The 19,802-nt window shown below is 43.5% G+C and overlaps 1 protein-coding gene across 1 annotated transcript in view; it reads right to left on the bottom strand.

The window, feature by feature from the left end:
- The window catches only part of KCNU1 (potassium calcium-activated channel subfamily U member 1), an 89,440-nt gene that overhangs the window by 46,967 nt on the left and 22,671 nt on the right, over nucleotides 1-19,802 (bottom strand). The window contains exons 12-19 of the mRNA XM_080982340.1: nucleotides 18,338-18,420; nucleotides 17,053-17,122; nucleotides 16,514-16,666; nucleotides 13,563-13,675; nucleotides 12,992-13,060; nucleotides 11,598-11,684; nucleotides 9,565-9,674; nucleotides 5,005-5,107 (exon numbers count right to left, since the gene is read on the bottom strand). Of these exons, the coding sequence (XP_080838466.1) occupies nucleotides 5,005-5,107; nucleotides 9,565-9,674; nucleotides 11,598-11,684; nucleotides 12,992-13,060; nucleotides 13,563-13,675; nucleotides 16,514-16,666; nucleotides 17,053-17,122; nucleotides 18,338-18,420 (788 nt within the window). The remainder of the gene's footprint in view (nucleotides 1-5,004; nucleotides 5,108-9,564; nucleotides 9,675-11,597; nucleotides 11,685-12,991; nucleotides 13,061-13,562; nucleotides 13,676-16,513; nucleotides 16,667-17,052; nucleotides 17,123-18,337; nucleotides 18,421-19,802) is intronic.

A 19,802-nucleotide genomic window follows, 5' to 3' on the forward strand; every position in this document is an offset into this window, starting at 1 on the left:
CTAAGTTTTATGAAGTCAGCTTTCTTAAAGTCAAGAAATTGAGTCCTAGTATGCTTGGCTGCTCCTTTCCGCTGTATAGTAAACTTCAGAAGAGCATGATCACTCGCGCCTAATGATCCTTCCACTTCTACCCCACTAACCAGGTCATCCACATTGGTTAGGACCAGATCTAAAATGGCTGTTCCTCTTGTTGCTTCTCCCACTTTCTGGACAATGAAGTTGTCTGCAAGGCCAGTGAGGAATCTGTTTGACCTTATGCTCTTGGCTGAGTTTGACATCCAACAAATATCCGGGTAATTGAAGTCCCCCATTACTACTATCTCCCTTCCTTTTGCATGCTTGGCCATCTGTTCCAGGAAGGCATCATCTATGTCCTCCGTTTGGCTTGGGGATCTATAGTAAACTCCCACAATGAGGTCACTGTTATTCTTCTCTCCCTTAATTTTGACCCAAATGCTCTCACTTTGGCTTTGAGGTTCTAAATCTTGGATCTCTTCACAGGTATACACATCCCTGACATATAACGCCACTCCTCCTCCTTTCTTGTCTGGTCTGTTTCTCTGAAATAGATGGTATGCCCCCATTATTACATTCCAATCGTGGGACTTATCCCACCAGGTTTCAGTGATGCCTATTATGTCATATTTAGTTTGCTGTACCAAGAGCTCAAGCTCATCTTGTTTATTTCCCATGCTTTGCGCATTAGTGTACAGACATTGAAGTCCATTAATCATTCCCCCGTGTCTCTTATTTAAGGATTTTTTCCTCCCACCACTAGGTCTGTGTGCTGTTTGCTCCATTTGGTCTATGACATTTGGATGACCATCTTCATCAATTGATAGACTCCTACCTTCAGGAGCACTGTCTCCCTCCCCCACATTAGTCAGTTTAAAGCCCTCCTGATGAGGTTTCTGAGATTTTTGGCAAAAACATTTCTCCCAACCGTTGTGAGGTGCAGCCCATCGCTTGCCAGAAGTCCATCTTCAAGAAACTGCAGTCTGTGATCTAAGAATCCAAACCGTTCCTGTTTACACCATTTGCGAAGCCAGCTGTTCACTTCCACTATTTTCCCCTCTCTCCCTGGGCCACGTCGTTCAACTGGGAGGACAGATGAGATGACAATTTGTGCATTTAATTGCTTCAATTTCCTGCCCAGAGCCTCGTAGTCTCTTTTGATCTTCTGGAGGCTATTGCTTGCAGTGTCATTGGTTCCCACATGAACCAAGAGGAAGGGGTATTTGTCAGTGGGTTTTATGATTCCTTGCAGTCGTTCAGTTACATCTTGGATCTTAGCCCCGGGGAGACAGCACACTTCCCGAGACATCTTGTCAGGCCCACAGATCACTGCTTCTGTTCCCCTCAGAAGGGAATCCCCTATCACCACTACACGCCTCCTCTTAGGTTTGGTCGGGGTTCTTCCGTGAGCTGTCCGCTCCAAGGTCGCCTGCACATTCCCTGAGGACTGACTTTGCTGCTCGTCTTCATATACCTGATCGACTGTAATGAGGGAGAGATCCTCAAATGGAGTCTGCTCTTCGTCTTCCATGCTAGGGGAGAGGACCTCAAAGCGATTGTGTATTTCTAAACAATCAGAGCGAACCCTGGGCCTCCTACTTCTTTGAGTCACGTTTCTCCATATATCTGGCTCCTGTGTTGGTGATCTAGCGTCCTTCTCAGGGGAGTCCCCTGTCTCCTCCTTGGTGGAGACGGTGTGCTCTGTTGCTTCCAAGAAGAGCTCCAGCTCTCTAATTCTTTGGAGCATAGCTACACGTTCCTCCAGTTGCTGGACTTTGTCTTTTAAGAGGGCAATCAACATGCAATTGCTGCAGGTAAAGCTGCCTGCAACCTTTGGCAAAATGGCAAACATTGCGCAGGAACCGCAGGCAACTGCAGCTGTTCCCTCCCCCTCCATCTTGAGAACGTGTCGTTGGGGGTGGCTACAGCGGTCCTCCATCATAAAAAGCGTGAAGACAGGAAAAATAACTCCCCCCACAAAAAAAACCTAGGTCTCCCCCAACAAACGTTTGAGATGAAGATGAAGATGATGGACTATATGGAACTTGCCGAACTGACTGGGAGACTCTGAGACCAGAGAGAAGAGACAGTGGAAGAAGACTGGAAGAAGTTTAAACAATATTTGAAAAAAAAACATATTAATATTTAAATCTTAGAATAGCTTTGGAAGTGGATATAGGCTATAGGGTTTTGTTGTTGTTGTTGTTTAGTTGTTTAGTCATGTCCGACTCTTCGTGACCCCATGGACCAGAGCACGCCAGGCACTTCTGTCCTCCACTGCCTCCTGCAGTTTGGTCAACTCATGCTGGTAGCTTCAAGAACACTGTCCAACCATCTCGTCCTCTGTCATCCCCTTCTCCTTGTGCCCTCAATCTTTCACAACATCAGGGTCTTCTCCAGGGAGTCTTCTCTTCTCATGAGGTGGCCAGAGTATTGGAGCCTCAGCCTCAGGGCTGATTTTCTTAAGAATGGATAGGTTTGATCTTCTTGCAGTCCATGGGACTCTCAAGAGTCTCCTCCAGCACCATAATTCAAAAGCATCAATTTTTCGGTGATCAGCCTTCTTTATGGTTCCAGCTCTCACTTCCATACATCACTACTGGGAAAACCATAGTTTTAACTATACGGACCTTTGTTGGCAAGGTGATGTCTCTGTTTTTTCAGATGCTGTCTAGGGTAGGATTAGAAGTAGTATATAGTGTATTTTAAAATATTATTTGTAAGGCATAAAATGTGAAGATTTTTAAGGTAAAAGTAAGTGTGATTTAAAAAATGGTTAAAAATTATGATATATGTAAACTGCTAAAGATGAGCTAAAATGAAAATCAGATAGTGGGGACTTGGGAAAGCTCACCTAACAATGTTTAGAAAAAATAAGGATAAGTCAAGAATTTGTTTGTATTGTTTGTTTTTCTGTTTGTGTTGTTCAATTGTGTTATAAAATGAATAATTTTTTGGGAAAAAATAAAATAAAAACCTCCCGTGAAGGAGAATCCACTACCTTCCAAGGAAGTCCATTCCACTGTTGAACAGCTCTGTCAGAAAGTTGTTGCTGGTGTTTAGTCAGAATCTCCTTTCTTGTAACTTGAAGCCATTGGTTTGGGTCCTACCCTCTGGAGCAGCAGAAAACAAGCTTGCTCCATGTGACAGTCCTTCAGATATTTGAAGATGGCTATCATATCACCTCTCAGTCTCCTCTTTAGTAATGTTTGTATTTTGAGTTGCATACCAGTGGGGGCAGGGGAGAACTGTGATCTTTTTGGTGTTTAGGGCCTCTAAAGGTCTTAATCTGGCCCTGTACGGGGCAAACCTTGGCTGCGGTAATCTCCTCCTCTGCTGTTTGAAGGCAGGAGTTAGTTTCAAGGGCCACGGGAACAATGGCTTTCCTTCAGTCCTTGCCCTCCTCTTGCAAGGGCTATAGAGAACATCTGACAGTGAAAATCCTCTCCTCTTTTAAGTTAAACAGCTGCAAAGATTTCAGCAATCTCTGTAATCCCCAAGGTGTAATCCCACAGTAAGGAAACTCGCTTCTCTTAAATACCTCCCTCTGGCATAATTGACTTTTCATGCACATTTTAATAATGATATTTCAGCAGGTTGAGAGAGTCTCTCTCTCTCCCCACCTTCTTCAAATTATGCTGTGGACACAGGGGGCGGGGAGAGACTGTATTGTAAACTTAATGACGAATTCCTCTCCTCCTGAACAAATTGGTAGAACGCCCTTGTGCATGTCTGTCTGTGTACACACATACATATAGGAGGGGGCATTTAAGCTGCTCTCCTCCAATATTTTACCACTTACTTAACTCATTAAAGGAAGATACTAAAACAGTGTCTAAATCAATAAATGAAAATGTCTTTTTTGCCATTCACTGGGGGAAATGAAACCCTCCTGTGAAATCAGGGGGACAGTGTGGTGTAGTGGTTAGAGTGTTGGACTAGAAGCTGGGAAACCAGGATTCAAAGCCCCACTCACTTATTAAACTCACTGGGTGACCTTAGACCAGTGACTGCCTCTCAGCCCAACCTACCTTACAGCTGTGAGAATTAAATGAGGGGGCTAACATTGAGCTCCTTGGGGTATAAATGAAAGCAACCACTTGGTCATGAAGGTAGGGAAGAATAGTCTCCAGATTTTTCAGGAGTGGGTTGCTACTTCCTTTGCTTACCTTTTGAGGTGGCCAAGGGCTTTTCTTCTTCTTTATATGGCTTTATAATAACTATTTTAAAAAGTAACATCTACATCATTGTGATAAAGGTTCTCCCAGTAGCTCTCCACTGTTTTCACTTCTGGAAATGCCTTTGGATAGATATCCTGCTATAGTCCATTGTGTCCTATCCAAGGCATATGAGGAACTGTTGCTTGTGGAAAGGGACACAAGGTTCTTCCCACAGGAACTTAAGTGGGACCTAGTAAGACAGGTGTTTGGGAATACTGAACTACAGCTCCCATCAACCCAAGAAAGAATGGGCAATGGCCACCAGGGGTGGAGGTTGAAGTTCAGCATTTGAAATATCAAAGGTTCCTCACACCTACAGGATGTGCCAAATCCCTTCTGGAATTTTTGGGAGAATTGTCCCCCTAAAAAGCAGTAATAAAATATCCCCATGGGGGGGGGGGTCAGCCTATCATTAGTGAGCCTGACCTTTGCTTCAGAAAGAGGTAGACCTGGCAGAGAGATGTAACCAATGGCAGTTGGGTGAGAACCCCACTTCAAACCAGAATTCAGATTGATCTGGGCTCAGCTCATAATGCGGCACAGAATCCCCAAATTTCAAAATGCCCACCATAAATAGTGACAAACTTCAGCCAGTCAGATCCAGCTGCCCCCCGCATTAGATGTAAAGTGCAAAGAAGGCTTAGACATCATAACTTTAAAAGAAACATAACCTCCTTTCTCCCATCTCATGCTCACACAAATTCACAAGGAATTCAGACCAGGAAATGGTGCACACATGGTGCACACATAGATCTCCCCAATATCTTACCTGTCCTCACTGTCAGTCTGAAAGGGGAAATTCAAGAAAGGGAAATATCCAAGGGAGCGTGAGACTACTAGACTGCTCGAATCCTGCGCTGCTTTCAACTTATCTGAAATAAAAAGCATTAAGAGGCCATTTCTTCTCTGGCTAGTCTTAATTGTTTTTCAGTAGCCTAGGGTCAATCAAAGTCATTTTGATAGTGGCAAATAAGTGCATGTAGAAGCATCTCATTACCAGTTTCAGGTTCATGGTAGCCCCTAAGCCAGGCTTACTCAACCTCGGCCCTCCAAATGTTTTTGGCCTACAACCCCCATGATCCCTAGCTAGCAGGACCAGTGGTCAGGGATGATGGGAATTGTAATCTCAAAACATGTGGAGGGCCGAGGTTGAGGAAGCCTGCCGTAAGCCAAGTGAAATGGTAATGTTCAACCAATTAGATCATCCCAAGTTGGTGTCAACATCAACATGGTTGGGCACTTGCTAAGACCCATGTTCCAGGAAGTGGGCGTACTGGCAATAGCTCCCTGTACCTCCTCACAATTCCCCCCACCTGCTTGTTCACCTTGTCCTTTCTGGACCAGAGCTGGTGAGCATGCCATTTATGGTACTATGAAGTCAAGGAACAGTAGCTACCAATGTCCAGCGGCAAAGGAAGCAGCTCGGGGGCCTGGGGCGGTGCACCCAGGGCGGGACGAGCTACCCATAGGGGCAGGGTGAGGGTGGGGTGAGTGGGGGGGGTGCACCGGGGGGCCTCCAGACTCTGCCTGCCTCCTCCCACTCAGCTGCCCTACAGCTGGGGGGAGGCAGCAGATGGACTGTTTGGGCAGCGCAGAGCCTGGGCGCGCCCCAGCCACCATGTCTCTCCCAGGAGGGACATTTTGTCCGGCATTTTGTCACCCCCTCAGTGGTGAGACCCGGGGCAGCCCACCCCCACCCACCCCCGTTCCTCCGCCTCTGTCAATGTCTGGTGCCTTGATGGTTCTCTGTCTGGCAAGCAGGGGCACCAGCTATAGAGGGCAGAAGGGGCTTCAGCCCCCTCAATATTTCTAGGCAGGGGGCTGAGCCCCCCCAGTATTGAGGGGGCTGCCATCTTCTGCCGCCTCCGACAAGCACTGGGCGGGGGCAGGAAGCATGGAGGGTGATTTTCACCCTCCCTGCTCCCCGCCATGATCTCCAGAGCATCTTCTGGGAAGACCCCCCACCCCATGTTGGCTCCCAATTGGTAAGCCTGCTGGCAGGCAAGGAGGTGATAGCAGTACTGAGCTTTAGCAGGAACAGCTAGTGATACTGGCCTTTAGAAAGAGGTAGACACACTTTGGGAGGGGGCTTCATGGAGATATTCACACTGTTATCACACACCAGATAACAGTGTTGGGTGAAACTTTAGTGATTATAAAGCAGGTAAGAGGGGTTGACATGGTAGTAGGGCAAGGATCAATTATTATTATTATTATTATTAATTAATCTTTATTCGTTTCAACTAAAAAAAGAGAAGTTTATATATACAACAATATTCAATACCAAAGCTGGAACAAAGAAAAAAGAAGGAAGAAGAAGAAGATAAGGAAAAACAAGTACATAATTTTATACAATTATTCTGTACAAATATAATAACAAATTGTCCTTTATGTTCATACAAATAAAATTTCGTAAAAAGAAGGGGGAAAGGGGGAAAAAGAAAAAAGATTTCTATAAATAAACTTTTAAAAGACTTCCAAAAATTTTAATTTATTGTGTCTATTCTTTCCTTTATAATGCACAGCCTCATATTACATTCAGTTATCTTCATATATCCTAACATAATATTATTTACAGTTTTTGTTTTGCAAGAATCGGTCTAGTTCTGCTAAGAGAATTTCATTCTTATAATGATTTTTTAAGTATTCTTTAAATATAAAAGTTATCAGGAAGAGAGTCAATAAGGAATGGAGAATATTTAAAGGATCAATTATTGATTCCCATCTGCACTTGCTGTTGGAATGGCATTCCGTTCAATGGTTGCGGTTGCACAGTCCAGTGCAGCCTTCCATGGAAGTTGCCTGGTGTTAGACCCTGGCTGCCATACAGGACAGGACAATATCCAGGATCCCACTGGGCAATCAGGGGAGACATTCTGACCTGGCAGGGCTCCACCTCAGCTAGGAGCATACCCTGAACCTATATTTCCTCCAGGCCCCTTATTCCCCCCACCTTACTATTATGATCCTACCCAATACCATAACCACACAGAGTTATTACAGAATATTGAGAACGCTTAACATGATGAAGCACTCATTAAGAGCCAACTGATGTTGAGAGAAAAATCCCTTTCTGCTCCTGTTAATCACTGACCCAAGGAGCTCAGTGAGGCCACTAACATCACAGGTGGGCAGGTGCGATAGTTCACCGGGCAAAAAGTGCCCAATCTACTTGTGGGTGAAGCTTTTAAGCACTTGGCCTTTCCCACGCCATGTGAGCTCCCATGGGATAATACAACTTCTTGTAGAATCTTGCAAGGGCACTGTGGGAAACTTATGCCCCACCTGTCCACTGTCCCAGAGCCACTGAGTCATTGGCCAAAGATGCTCCATTTGCTTGGTGTGTGGAAGAGAACTTACTAGACCTTCAGCGGAAATTGAATGCTGTGGAATTACAAGAAACCACACTGGGCTCAGCAGTAGCTTTTTTATTTTATGTAGCCATGGAACCGACACCAAAGTGAACACTATAGAGAAATCACATTCGTCTGAAGATAGGCAAATGCTTACATTGGGTTTTCTACATTTGCATATCAGTTTGCTAGACCTCGTGAGACTTCTTCAGCATTTTAGTGCAGATTTCTCCTCATAAACATGCACATTTATTTTGTAAGATGTTTATCCAACCCTAAATATTATTACAGCCAATTTCCTCTAATGTAATGTGTTCTATTTTCACTAATATATGAATTTTTAAATGCACACATTCCCCTAATATATACATTATGTGGTTGGGGAAATACTGCACAAAATTCAGAGAAAGTGAGAATTTCAAAGGATAGCTGTCTTTCGCTTCACAGATTGGTTTGGGGAAGTGTGAATCCAGTAGGTTCATGTTAAAAGTGAACTGAACTGAATTCCCCCTCCCACCCCTATCTCTCATGAATGTAATGTGTGAACAAGTCCACAGATGTGCACTTCTGAGATCTCACTGAGGATGTGTGTTCCTGCGAAATCTACCAAGGCAACAAAACAGTCGGGTTAGCAATGGGGCTTGCCTGCCATCTGCTGTTCAAATAAAAGATAGAATGTTTAAGAATAAATCCTTGAACAGACCATGGCCAGTTCAAACACTCTGTGGGAGTAACAGTTCTCTAAAGCTCTGTGGGAGTAACAGTTCTCTAAAGCTGGCATTAACTACAGCTTCACATATCTCTGGGAGATAAATGTTCCTGTTTGGTGAGCCTCTGTGCTCATCTTCATTAACCTAGTAGCCTCCGGATGTTTTGGACTACAACTTCCATCAGCCCCAGCCAGCAAGGATGGGCTTGATGGGAGCTGTGCTTCAAACACAGCTTCAGAAAAGCTGTGTAGAGCACCAGGTTGCTGAGGGCTGCCTTGCGCTGTTTTAGCAACTTAGCACAAGCATGGCTCCCAGTAACAAAGACCCAAGTGGCTACAATTGTGCTCAGCAGTAGCTGGTAAAGCAGCCCAAACAATGAAGCAGCCATCTCCCTTTGCAGTAACCATCAGGAGGAATTCCCATCACTAAACACCAGAAGGCAGTGATTATGGAAGCAGAGGGTGCTTCAGTCAGCGCCATGCAGGCATGTGGTCCTAAAATTGGGTAGCCAATTGGCTCGCTGACAGCAGCTTGGTAAAGGATGGCTAGCCAATTGGCAATCTCATGCCCCTACAACCACTTTCTGATGCCCCTGCACACACTGGACTGCAGTGGCAGCTCATCCTTCCCACTAAACAAAAACCCTACTTCAGCGAGGGCACCAAATAGATCTTAGACCTGGAGCCAGGTTCACCTCCCTAGGAAGAGCATTCCAAAAATGGAGAGCCACTGCTGAAAAGGCCTTTTCTTGTGCTGTCTCCCTCTGTACCTTCCCCCGAATGGAGTCCTCTGAGAAGGGCTTCTGAAGATGGCAAGAGGGTCCAGGCAGGTTCATATGGGAAAGGGTAGTGGTGTCCTGGGCTATATAAGACTTGACAGGTTAAAATCAGCCCTTTGAATTTGGTATGGAAACCAAGCACAAGCTAGTGTAGATGTACCAGTGTTGTAAGCTTGGTCCTCCTTGTCATAGTTATAAGTCTAGCCACCAAATTAAGCTCCAGCTTCTGAACTATCTTCAAAGTCAGCCCCACATAGAATGCATTGCAGTAGTCTAGTCTAGTACTGCTATAAACTGCCTTTTGCCATGCATGTGGTGTTTCTTAACCACACAGCTATGAGCACAAGAGTCTCCTTTCCCCCGTATCTTTGGAGATATACATTTTATATCAAAATAAAATTGGTAGATGACGGACTTGCAGGCTAGCTATGTAATCCACCTCTGACTTATACATGGTTAGTCCAGTCTGAAATGTAGGGAGAATTTACCAGAAAGGGAGATTGAGGATTTTCTTGGGACTTTCATTTTGCAACGACACTTTACAATTAGCTCTGGATTCAGAATGTCACTGTGGCATTGTCTACAGTAATACCGTGCCCTAGACAACAAAGGAAAAGAAAAAACATCTGGATTAAATTTAACAGGACAGAAATGAGTCAGAACAGTTATTTTTATGTATGCATTTCCTTGTTTATTTGTGGTCAGTATTACTGCATTGCATTGCATTTATATCCTACCCTTTTCTCCAAGGAGATCAAGGTGGTGTGCATGGTCCACCCCACCCACCCCACATTTAGTCTCCAAAGCAACCCTGTGAAGTAGGTTAGGCTTACAGGCAGTGACTGGTCCAAGGTCACCCAGTGAGCTCCCAGCCAAGTGGAGGTTTGAACTGGTAATTTGAACCACTCTAACCCCACACCTGGGACGCGGGTGGCGCTGTGGGTTAAACCACAAAGCCTAGGACTTGCCGATCAGAAGGTTGGCGGTTCGAATCCCCGCGACGGGGTGAGCTCCCATTGTTCGGTCCCAGCTCCTGCCAACCTAGCAGTTCAAAAGCACATCAAAGTGCAAGTAGATAAATAGGTACCACTCCCGCGGGAAGGTAAACGGCATTTCCGTGTGCTGCTCTGGTTTGCCAGAAGCGGCTTAGTCATGCTGGCCACATGACCCGGCCAATAAAGCGAGATGAGTGCCGTAACCCCAGAGTCGGCCATGACTGGAACTAATGGTCAGGGGTCCCTTTACCTTTAACCCCACATTGGCTGTCTTTTCTTTTGTTGTTTTGTTTTTGCCTGCTTTTCAACATAGGTTCACAATGCATATAACATTTTTAAAAAGCAACCATAAAACTCATTGAAAATAGAAAAAGTAAGAATTCTTGAATGCTTCCAGAATATGTGTACCTCAACCTATTTTAATTTTCTAAATGCTTCCAGAATAAAGTTTCTGTTTTGGTTTTTAATATATTTCATAAGGCTAGTTGTATGTGGAAAATAGGTGATAATGAAAAAAAATGTATCTAGTTGTGTGTGGCAAGGGAGGGGAAAGAGATAGTTCTGAACAGTCTGGACAAAAGTGTCAAGGGAATTTGACTTTTGGGAAAGCGACAGTTAGGGAAATTAGGCCTGGGGGTGGAGAGGAGGGAGAAGGAACGGTGGGTCTTGTGAGGATGAAGAGAATGTTATTATAAATTTGTGAAGTGCATCGGATGAGGGGAGATTGGAATCAAAGTCCTGGGGGTGACCATGGTGGACAAAGATGGAAAGCTAGGGGGACAGAATGCTTTGTAAGGTACAGAGAGATCTGGTAGAAAGGACTGCAATGTTGATTCATTTTATGGGAAAAGATACAGGCCTGTAAGAATGTTATATGGTGGAGAAAATTACTTCATTTCACCTCTCCCAATTCTGGGAATAGTAGTGAAATGTGTGGGGGGGAGAGAAATGGCGGTCAGGCGTGTCATTCAGGAATGTATATCCTTATATGTCTGGTGTGGGAAATCTTTGACCCTCAATATATTGCTGAATTCCTATTCCCATCATCTCTGGCCATTGACCATGCATGCTGGGCTGATAAGAGTTATAGTTCAGCAACATCTGGAAGACCAAAAGTTCCCCACACCTATTATATGTGTTGTGCATGAGTCAAGGCTGTCTTTGTGTTGGGGGAGGATATGTGCATTTTGTTGCATGCTTTCCCTGACAATATGCCTTTTGTAGCATTTTTTTTTTTTAAATAATGCAATCACAAAATTTGTGCAAATTTCAAAGGGCAGAATTGTGTGGGTTTGCATATTGTTTGGAAACTGCAAATTAGGTAGGTTCACATTTAAATGTGAGGTTCATCCGCATCTGTTTTCACCTGTATATATAAACGATGAGAGTTCCCCTTCTTTGGTTGTGAAACACAGCATAAAATAACACTGTTACAAAAAACACCTGCCCAATGTTTGACATCCACTCCAATGTTTAACAACTTAGAATATAGTTCAAATATGGATGCAAGTAATTAAAGAAATTACCTTCTGAGTTGCACTGCAGATTTGGCGATGAAAAAGCCCATTGTGTCGAAATGGAGTTTAATAATGGAAGGTGGATTGATCAGGATGCTATTGTAAAACAGTTTGAGAACAAGAAGAAATGTCATTTAAGCCTCCCTTAGTTTACTGTTTAAACATTTGTATTAAATCTGTACAGCTGCTACATGCAGAATCAGAGACTAGGAGGTGATGGGGAAAGATGATCTTTAGGGCAAACGGAGGGTGCAAATGCAGGTTTGTCCAGGATAACTTGAAGAGCTCCCCCAATTTACTGAATTCAGTGTCTCCAACAAAATAACTCCAATATTCTATCCTGGTGACTTACTTCTTCTATGGAAGGCAAATATTTACATGAGCAAAAAAAGAGAAAAAAGTAGAGAAGCCTTGGATGCAGTGCCCAGACCTTAGCAACTAATCTGATTGTTCCATCTGCCGAGTGGAGTGACTACTCAATGAGCCAAACAAAGCAGGCAGAGACTGAATTGGGTTTAAATCAGGGGCAGAAAACCTGTTTCCTCCAAATGTAGTTGGACTCCAACTCTCACCAGGCCCCTGCCAGCACCAGGGAAAGATAGGATCTGTAGTCCAGCAAGGGGCGTAAGTACCCCATCTCTACTCAAAGTAAGTGAATCTGCTATCACATCCAGAGTTTCACCACTTGAATTCCCTACAGAGGCATTAAACATAGAATCATAGAATTATAGACTTGGAAGATACCCTAAGAATCACCTAATTCATCCTCTGAAATGCAGGAAAATGCAGCCATCCCATACAGGGATTGAACCTGAAACCTTGGTGCTATCAGCACCATGCTCTAACCAACTGAGCTATCCAGGCTGACATAGTGGAGTGGTGTTTTGCCTTTTCAAAAGCTCGCCCACACTTCTGTTTGTGTCACCCCTGAAAAGACCCACTCTTTAGCGATAGATCAGAACAAACGACAATCCAGGGCAAGTCCTGATTGCAATTTGCTCCAATTCAGCTCTAAAAAGCAGTTTTCCCTGGAGGAAAGCAGTGGGACAAGTATGGATAAGCCCCATGGGCTTCTGCTGGAGATGAGAAGAAAAAAGTGTTCGGGAGGGGTTATGTTGGAAGAACAAAGATGCTTTAGATCTGATGCCAGCAGGGTTGGGGCAATTTTGTAATGTACAGCCTCCCCTTGGCATGGCTACTCTGAGGCCCAATGTGGTTCTCTTGTCCCAGTTTATCTATACATCAGATATTCCTTCCTCTGCTTTTCTGTAGTCTCACAGCAATCTGTCCTGCTCAGGTCCTAGGCAGGTTGCTCTGGCCATGGTGACATTCCAACCCAAAGATTTTGCGATATCATAGTTAATCCTGCTAAATGCAAGAAGTTCAGAAGGATAGGTGCCCACCTATTTCCTTGCATGCCAGATCGAAACTCGATAGCAAGCAGCATGAGATCCAGCTTCAAAAAGCACAATCTAAGAAAGAGATTAGTTTGTGTTATTGACAAAGGAACAAGCAAGTGAAGAAAGGAGGGGAATCTGGGGGATTCAGAGTAGCAACCATTGCTGAAAACTGTATCAGTTCTTAAAACCTGCTGGAGACATTTGCGCAACAGGTAAAACACAATGTGAGTGAGCTGTCCCATGAGCTCTACTTGGGAAAAATGATTATTATGCATGAGTGAAGATCAAGACCATGTAATCACACACTAGACCCATCCATTGGCTTGCTTTGCTTACAACACAAACCCCTGGATGGAATGAGGCCCATAAGCAACAAGACTTCTGAATACCAGTGGCTGTGAAGCATGAGTAGGACAGTGTTGTGCTCATGTCATGTTTGTGGGCTTCCCATAGATATCTGATTTGTCACTGTGGGAACAGAATGCTGGACAAGATGAGTCTGGTGTGACCCAGTAAAGATTTCATGTTCTTACTAATCAACTAAGGCAGTGGTAGTGGGAAATCCTGGACTTACTTGGCCACGTCTTTGAAGGACATGTCAATAAAATCGTTGGATAGAAGCTGAGTCATCACTTTATAATCCTGGCCTTCTATTTCATGTAGGTGCTTATTCAAAGTGATCAGTTTCTGTAACAAATATCATCATTGTCATCATCATCTGGCCAACTAACAACATCTAACAACTAAGATAGATGAAATGCACTCTGATTTTATAAGTCTGTTGTTTGCTTGCTGTTTTAACACTTTGATTTCACTGTCAATTTCATAACACTATTTTTGTTGTTGTTTAACTGCTTCAAGAACATTACTGTACCATTGATATAAATAGATATAACACACATTTATTTTATTAAACCTTGTTCTAGCCTTGTTGCATTCAAATATATATGACCACACACACACCGTATTTTTCAGTGTATAAGACTATTTTTTCCTAAATTTTCGAAGTTTAAAATAAGGGGTCGTCTTATATACAGATAGTGCATAGTGTATTTTCTTAAGTTTGGATTAAAAAAAATAGGGGTCGTCTTATACATGGGGGCGTCTTATACACAGAAAAATATGGTGTGTGTGTGTAGAGATATATACACACACACAGTATACACACACACACACACACACACACACACACAGTGGTACCTCGGGTTAAGAACTTAATTTGTTCTAGAGGTCTGTTCTTCACCTGAAACTGTTCTTAACCTGAGGTACCACTTTAGCTAATGGGGTCTCCCGCTGCCGCTGCGCTGCTGGCACACAATTTCTGTTCTCATCCTGAAGCAAAGTTCTTAACCCGAGGTACTATTTCTGGGTTAGCGGAGTCTGTAACCTGAAGCGTCTGTAACCTGAAGCATACATAACCTGAGGTACCACTGTATAGTAATATATATTTGATCATATCTAACTATCGCCATATATATTTGATGGTATCTATCACCATCTGTTTTGCCATTTGAAGTACTGAGGGGAAGATTGGCTGGTGTCTCATACCAAGATAGGCTGTGCCCATGTTCCCAGGATGTTGAATGTATGAAGCATATTTTATTATAATGTAGTCTGTATAAACAGGTCAGACAGCACCTAATCAATCCAATATTAACAGAACAACCTGGAATTGCTGGCTCTTTTCATGTCAATGTTCTCCTCGAGAATAAGATTGATGCTATTACACTGGCTGTAGCAAAATTCCTCTCAGAGGCAGTAAAAATCAGAAATCAGTATGTATAGGCTAAAGCTCCTCTGTTGCCTAGCAAGGCCGAACTTACACCTTATTAACTGTTGATATATGCTATTGTTGCACTGTGTGCGTTGAGTCTACGGACAGCAAAAAAGCTGTGTGTGTGTGTATAGTGATACAGAGATAAAAGGGGGAAAGTGAGGGGGGACAGCAAAGATGTGAGATGTGCGTGTGTGTGTGCACGCGCACATGTGTGTGCAATGTAATATACTGCCATGCATTATTATATGATCTACAGTGGTACCTCGAGTTACATACGCTTCAGGTTACAGACTCCGCTAACCCAAAAATAGTACCTCGGGTTAAGAACTTTGCTTCAGGATGAGAACAGAAATCGTGCTCCGGTGGCGTGGCGGCAGCGGGAGGCCCCCTTAGCTAAAGTGGTGCTTCAGATTAAGAACAGTTTTAGGTTAAGAACGGACCTACGGAAATAATAATAATAATAATAATAATAATAATAATAATAATAATAATAAATTTATTATTTATACCCCGCCCATCTAGCTGGGTTTCCCCAGCCACTCTGGGCGGCTTCCAAAAGAATATTAAAATACTGTGATACATCAAACATTAAAAGCTTCCCTAAACAGGGCTGCCTTCAGATGTCTTCTAAAAGTCTGGTAGTTGTTGTTCTCTTTGACATCTGGTGGGAGGGCATTCCACAGGGAGGGCGCCACTACTGAGAAGGCCCTCTGCCTGGTTCCCTGTAGCTTGGCTTCTCGCAGTGAGGGAACCGCCAGAAGGCCCTCGGTGCTGGACCTCAGTGTCCGGGTAGAACGATGAGGGTGGGGACGCTCCTTCAGATATACTGGACCAAGGCCGTTTAGGGCTTTAAAGGTCAGCACCAAGACTTTGAATTGTGCTCGGAAACGTACTTGGAGCCAATGCAGATCTCTCAGGACTGGTGTTATGTGGTCCCGGCGGCCGCTCCCAGTCACCAGTCTGGCTGCTGCATTCTGGATTAGTTGTAGTTTCCGGGTCACCTTCAAAGGTAGCCCCACGTAGAGCGCATTGCAGTAGTCCAAGCGGGAGATAACCAGAGCATGCACCACTCTGGCGAGGCAGTCCGCGGGCAGATAGGGTCTCAGCCTACGTACCAGATGGAGCTGGTACACAGCTGCCCTGGACACGGATTTAACCTGTGCCTCCATGGACAGCTGTGAGTCCAAAATGACTCCCAGGCTGCGCACCTGGTCCTTCAGGGGCACAGTTACCCCATTCAGGACCAGGGAATCCTCCACACCTGCCCGCCTCCTGTCCCCCAGAAACAGTACTTCTGTCTTGTCAGGATTCAATCTCAATCTGTTTGCCGCCATCCATCCTCCAACCGCCTCCAGACACTCACACAGGACCGTCACCGCCTTCACTGGTTCTGATTTTAAAGAGAGGTAGAGCTGGGTATCATCCGCATACTGATGAACACCTAGCCCAATTAAGTACTTAACCCGAGGTACCACTGTACAAGTAAGTTTGGGAGTGTCAGGTAAGGAGAGTCCACTGCAAAAAGCAGACCAAACAAATTCCTTCTGCATCCCTAGCTGCTATCCAGGTATCTAGAGGGCTGCAGGTTCTATGGAGAATCACCCTAGCCCATGGTGATGTCCAAACCTGTAAAATATATATCTGTTATTTATTTAACTGTAAACAGTGGAACAGCTGTACTGATAAATCTGCAGTAAGGAATGCTCTGGTTAACTCAACACCCATTAAAGAATTGGAAAATGAATTACCTTGGAGTCTTCCCTAATGAACAGACTGGTCAACAGTGTAGTCAAGCCGGGCACCACACAACTCTGTGCTATTAACGCAAGTTTGAGCTCAGCAAAGCAGATTATACTATCCCCTCTCCTCCAGTCCCAGTTGGGGATCTTTGGAAGGTAGACCTGTTTCAGGTGAAAAAGGGGGGAAATGTGGAAGGATGAGAAACAGCAGGATATTAAGTTTCCAATTAAAACAGACAAGCAGGAGGACTATGTGGCCACTAAGGAAGTGACACCCACCCTGGAAGGCTGTCAAGAAACGAATGTGGCTCTCAGGCTGGAAACATTTTCCCACCACTGGTTTCTAACCACATAGCTTTACATTCATTTGCAGCATTTTGTTGGTGTCTGAGTCACTAAGGCATCACATGACACTTTGGAACAACCTCACTTCAACTTGGGATGGTGACTGAGACATTCCAAGAATATCTCTGAGTTACCACACTTTGGCTTAGGATTTGGGATTTGTCTGAAGCTGATATACACCACAGATAAATAGACAGCCCAACCTTGTTAGACGACTGGATGATCTGTATTATGACTTTGGTGTTTGGGAAGTGATTCTTGATGGACAGTACCCTGCATGAAAAATAAAATACTTGTAGTTCCAGAACCATGAATCCCACCCACCCACAGAATCAGAAGAAATGAAACATGTTCACTAACACATTCTACTCTGAATGTTCTGCTTCTGAGATCCATGCTGAAGGTATTTTTATTTTTTTTAAAAAATAAAAATCATAAGCCAATGTGAAAACTAAACTTATCATTGGAAAAATTAAAAACTGAGAGAAACTAGGATTGATAGACTTCTCCATGCTTAATCTTGATACAGTATGTATTATACAGATGACTGAGACCCAGTTCTCACTAATGTATTAAGCCTAAATCTCATTTCAGCCACTCCAAATTGCAGGTAGTGACTTACATAAAGGAATAGCCCTCCATTAAAAATATTCTTCTCAGAGAGTAAGGTTTTAGCAAATAAAATTGGTAGATCAAGAAGATGGCTATGTTCAGAGTTTTCCTTACAAATACCTAAATAGATAGATGCATTCACAACTGTGTAATTCTCCACAAGCAATCTAATGTGATTCACTCCACACACAGGTGTACTAGAAGTAGGCCTGTATCTGCTCTACATAAAAACATGAAAAAGGAATCTGAAAAGCAGAGTTTAGCTCTAGAAAAACCTACATATCACCTGGTCAGTAGAACTATTGTTCCTATTCAAAAAAATGAAAGAATAAGCAACCTACAAGACAATTTTTTAAGATGGTTTGGGTTTATGGTTTCAGAGCTTTACTAACGGAACTTGTTCCAAAACAGACACAAAACAATCAATGTTACATCCAGAAAGTTGTATAAAATCACGTTTGTCTAAATATAGGTTCAGCTTCTTACAAATATAAAATAACTATGATCAGAGTTAAAAACAAAGCTCTGTCTTTCTTGTCGCCTGCATTCCAGCCTAAGGCGATGTTCACCTGAAGAGAAATCATTATCCCATCCTTTGTCCTCTGTGGCTTTCAGAAAAAGAACAACTCTCCTCAAAATGGCTATTTGCAACTGAATAAGTTTTTCATGTGATCTAAAATTAAACACCACATGAGAGAGCAGAGCAGAGATACTTTAACAGTTAAACACTAACCCATCAGAGAGCTTTTCTTTAACTCCTATGGCAATTCCCATACCTCTTTAGCAATACGTAGAGAATCATTTTCTATTTCAATGCACAATTAAACTATTATACTTAACACTACCCCCCCAGCAAACCCCCCCCCCCCATCTTACCTCATGATGTTAGTAGTATCCTCAATATAGGGGTTGGCAGAACATGTGTCAGCCAAGACAAGACATGCTTCAGCTTTCCCCATCTATTTCCCAACAAGAGAAGAGAGGGGAGGCTAGAAGTAAGCTGGCAGCCTAATCTTATTCATATTTACTCTAAAGTAAAACTGTGTTCAGCTGGGCTTAGTCCACCCATACATCTGAACAGGACTGCAGCTTCACCTTTGTACAAGCACTGCTGTTACTAAAAGTCTGGCTATAATCTGAGCTGAGCATGACTCGCAAATAGGAGTTGCTCTCTGCCCTTATCAACCCTCCCACTATCAAAAATTCTTCTTGCTTCCCCTAAGAAAAGGGATTGGGGAAAATGTCATCCTCTCCAATTTGATACTTCATTCACAGGCAGCAGCAAATTGGAAAAAGGACATTTTGGTGATTTTCTTTTCTTTTTCAGGGGAGGACAAAAATATTGAAATTATTTCTCAGGAGTGAAGCCTGAGGTCTTCTCTGCTTTTCTAAATTTCCTCCTTGATTTTAAGCTTCACTGCTACATCAGAGCTCCCCTCAGTAACCTCAGGCTGACAACCCCTACAACCTAATGGGAGGGTGTGGTAGCACTTGGTGTGTGTGTGTGTGTGTGTGTGTGTGAATGTTTGCTTCTCGACCCTCCCTCCATCAGTTCACATATTCCAAATTCAGCTCAATTGTGCAATACATTAAAGAAACAAACGCTCATATAAAGAGCATGGTAAGTTGCAAGGGCAAATATCTGTAGTGGGCAATTGTGAATGTTTCCCAACAGAATAGGGTAGGAATGGGGAGTGTGTGGCATTCTGGAGGTTGCTGGAATCCAACTTCCATTCTTGTTGGTCACTGGCCTACGACCTGGGGCTGATGGGAGTTTGAGTGCAACAACATCTGGTGGGCCAAAGATTCCTCATCCTTGGACTAGAAGAAGCTGCCAAATAATGGATGAAACCATTGACCCACCTATCTAAGTATCTACACTGAATCAGCAGCCACTGCCGTTACAATATAGTTATAATAACTATATACTGTACTGTATATATTGCCCCTTAGGAACAAATCACATGCTTTGGTTTAGTTTCAGTTTCCATTCTGGCTGTTGACAGTTGTTTTTTTATGCCCAGGCAGGAAAAGTTATTCCATGGTTCTAATAAAGTTTTCAACTCTTAGTTACTGGATGTTCGTATAATTACTACTCAAGCTTTGCAGGATAAATATTGGGGGGAAGTTCTGCTCATTCTGCATTCCTTTTCAACTCTGCCCCAGACTCACAGGGACTTGGGATCAACTCAAAATGGAGTGTTACTTTCCTAGTGCAGGAAGATTATTTCCAACTCAAACTCAGTAAACACCTGCAAATTACAAGCAGGGCTGTCGCTCAGTAGTATAGAATCAGCTTGGCACATAGAAGGTCCCACACTCATCTCTGGCATTTCAAAGT

Source organism: Podarcis pityusensis (assembly GCF_964106645.2).
Source record: "Podarcis pityusensis genome assembly, chromosome: 15".
Lineage (NCBI taxonomy): Eukaryota > Metazoa > Chordata > Lepidosauria > Squamata > Lacertidae > Podarcis > Podarcis pityusensis.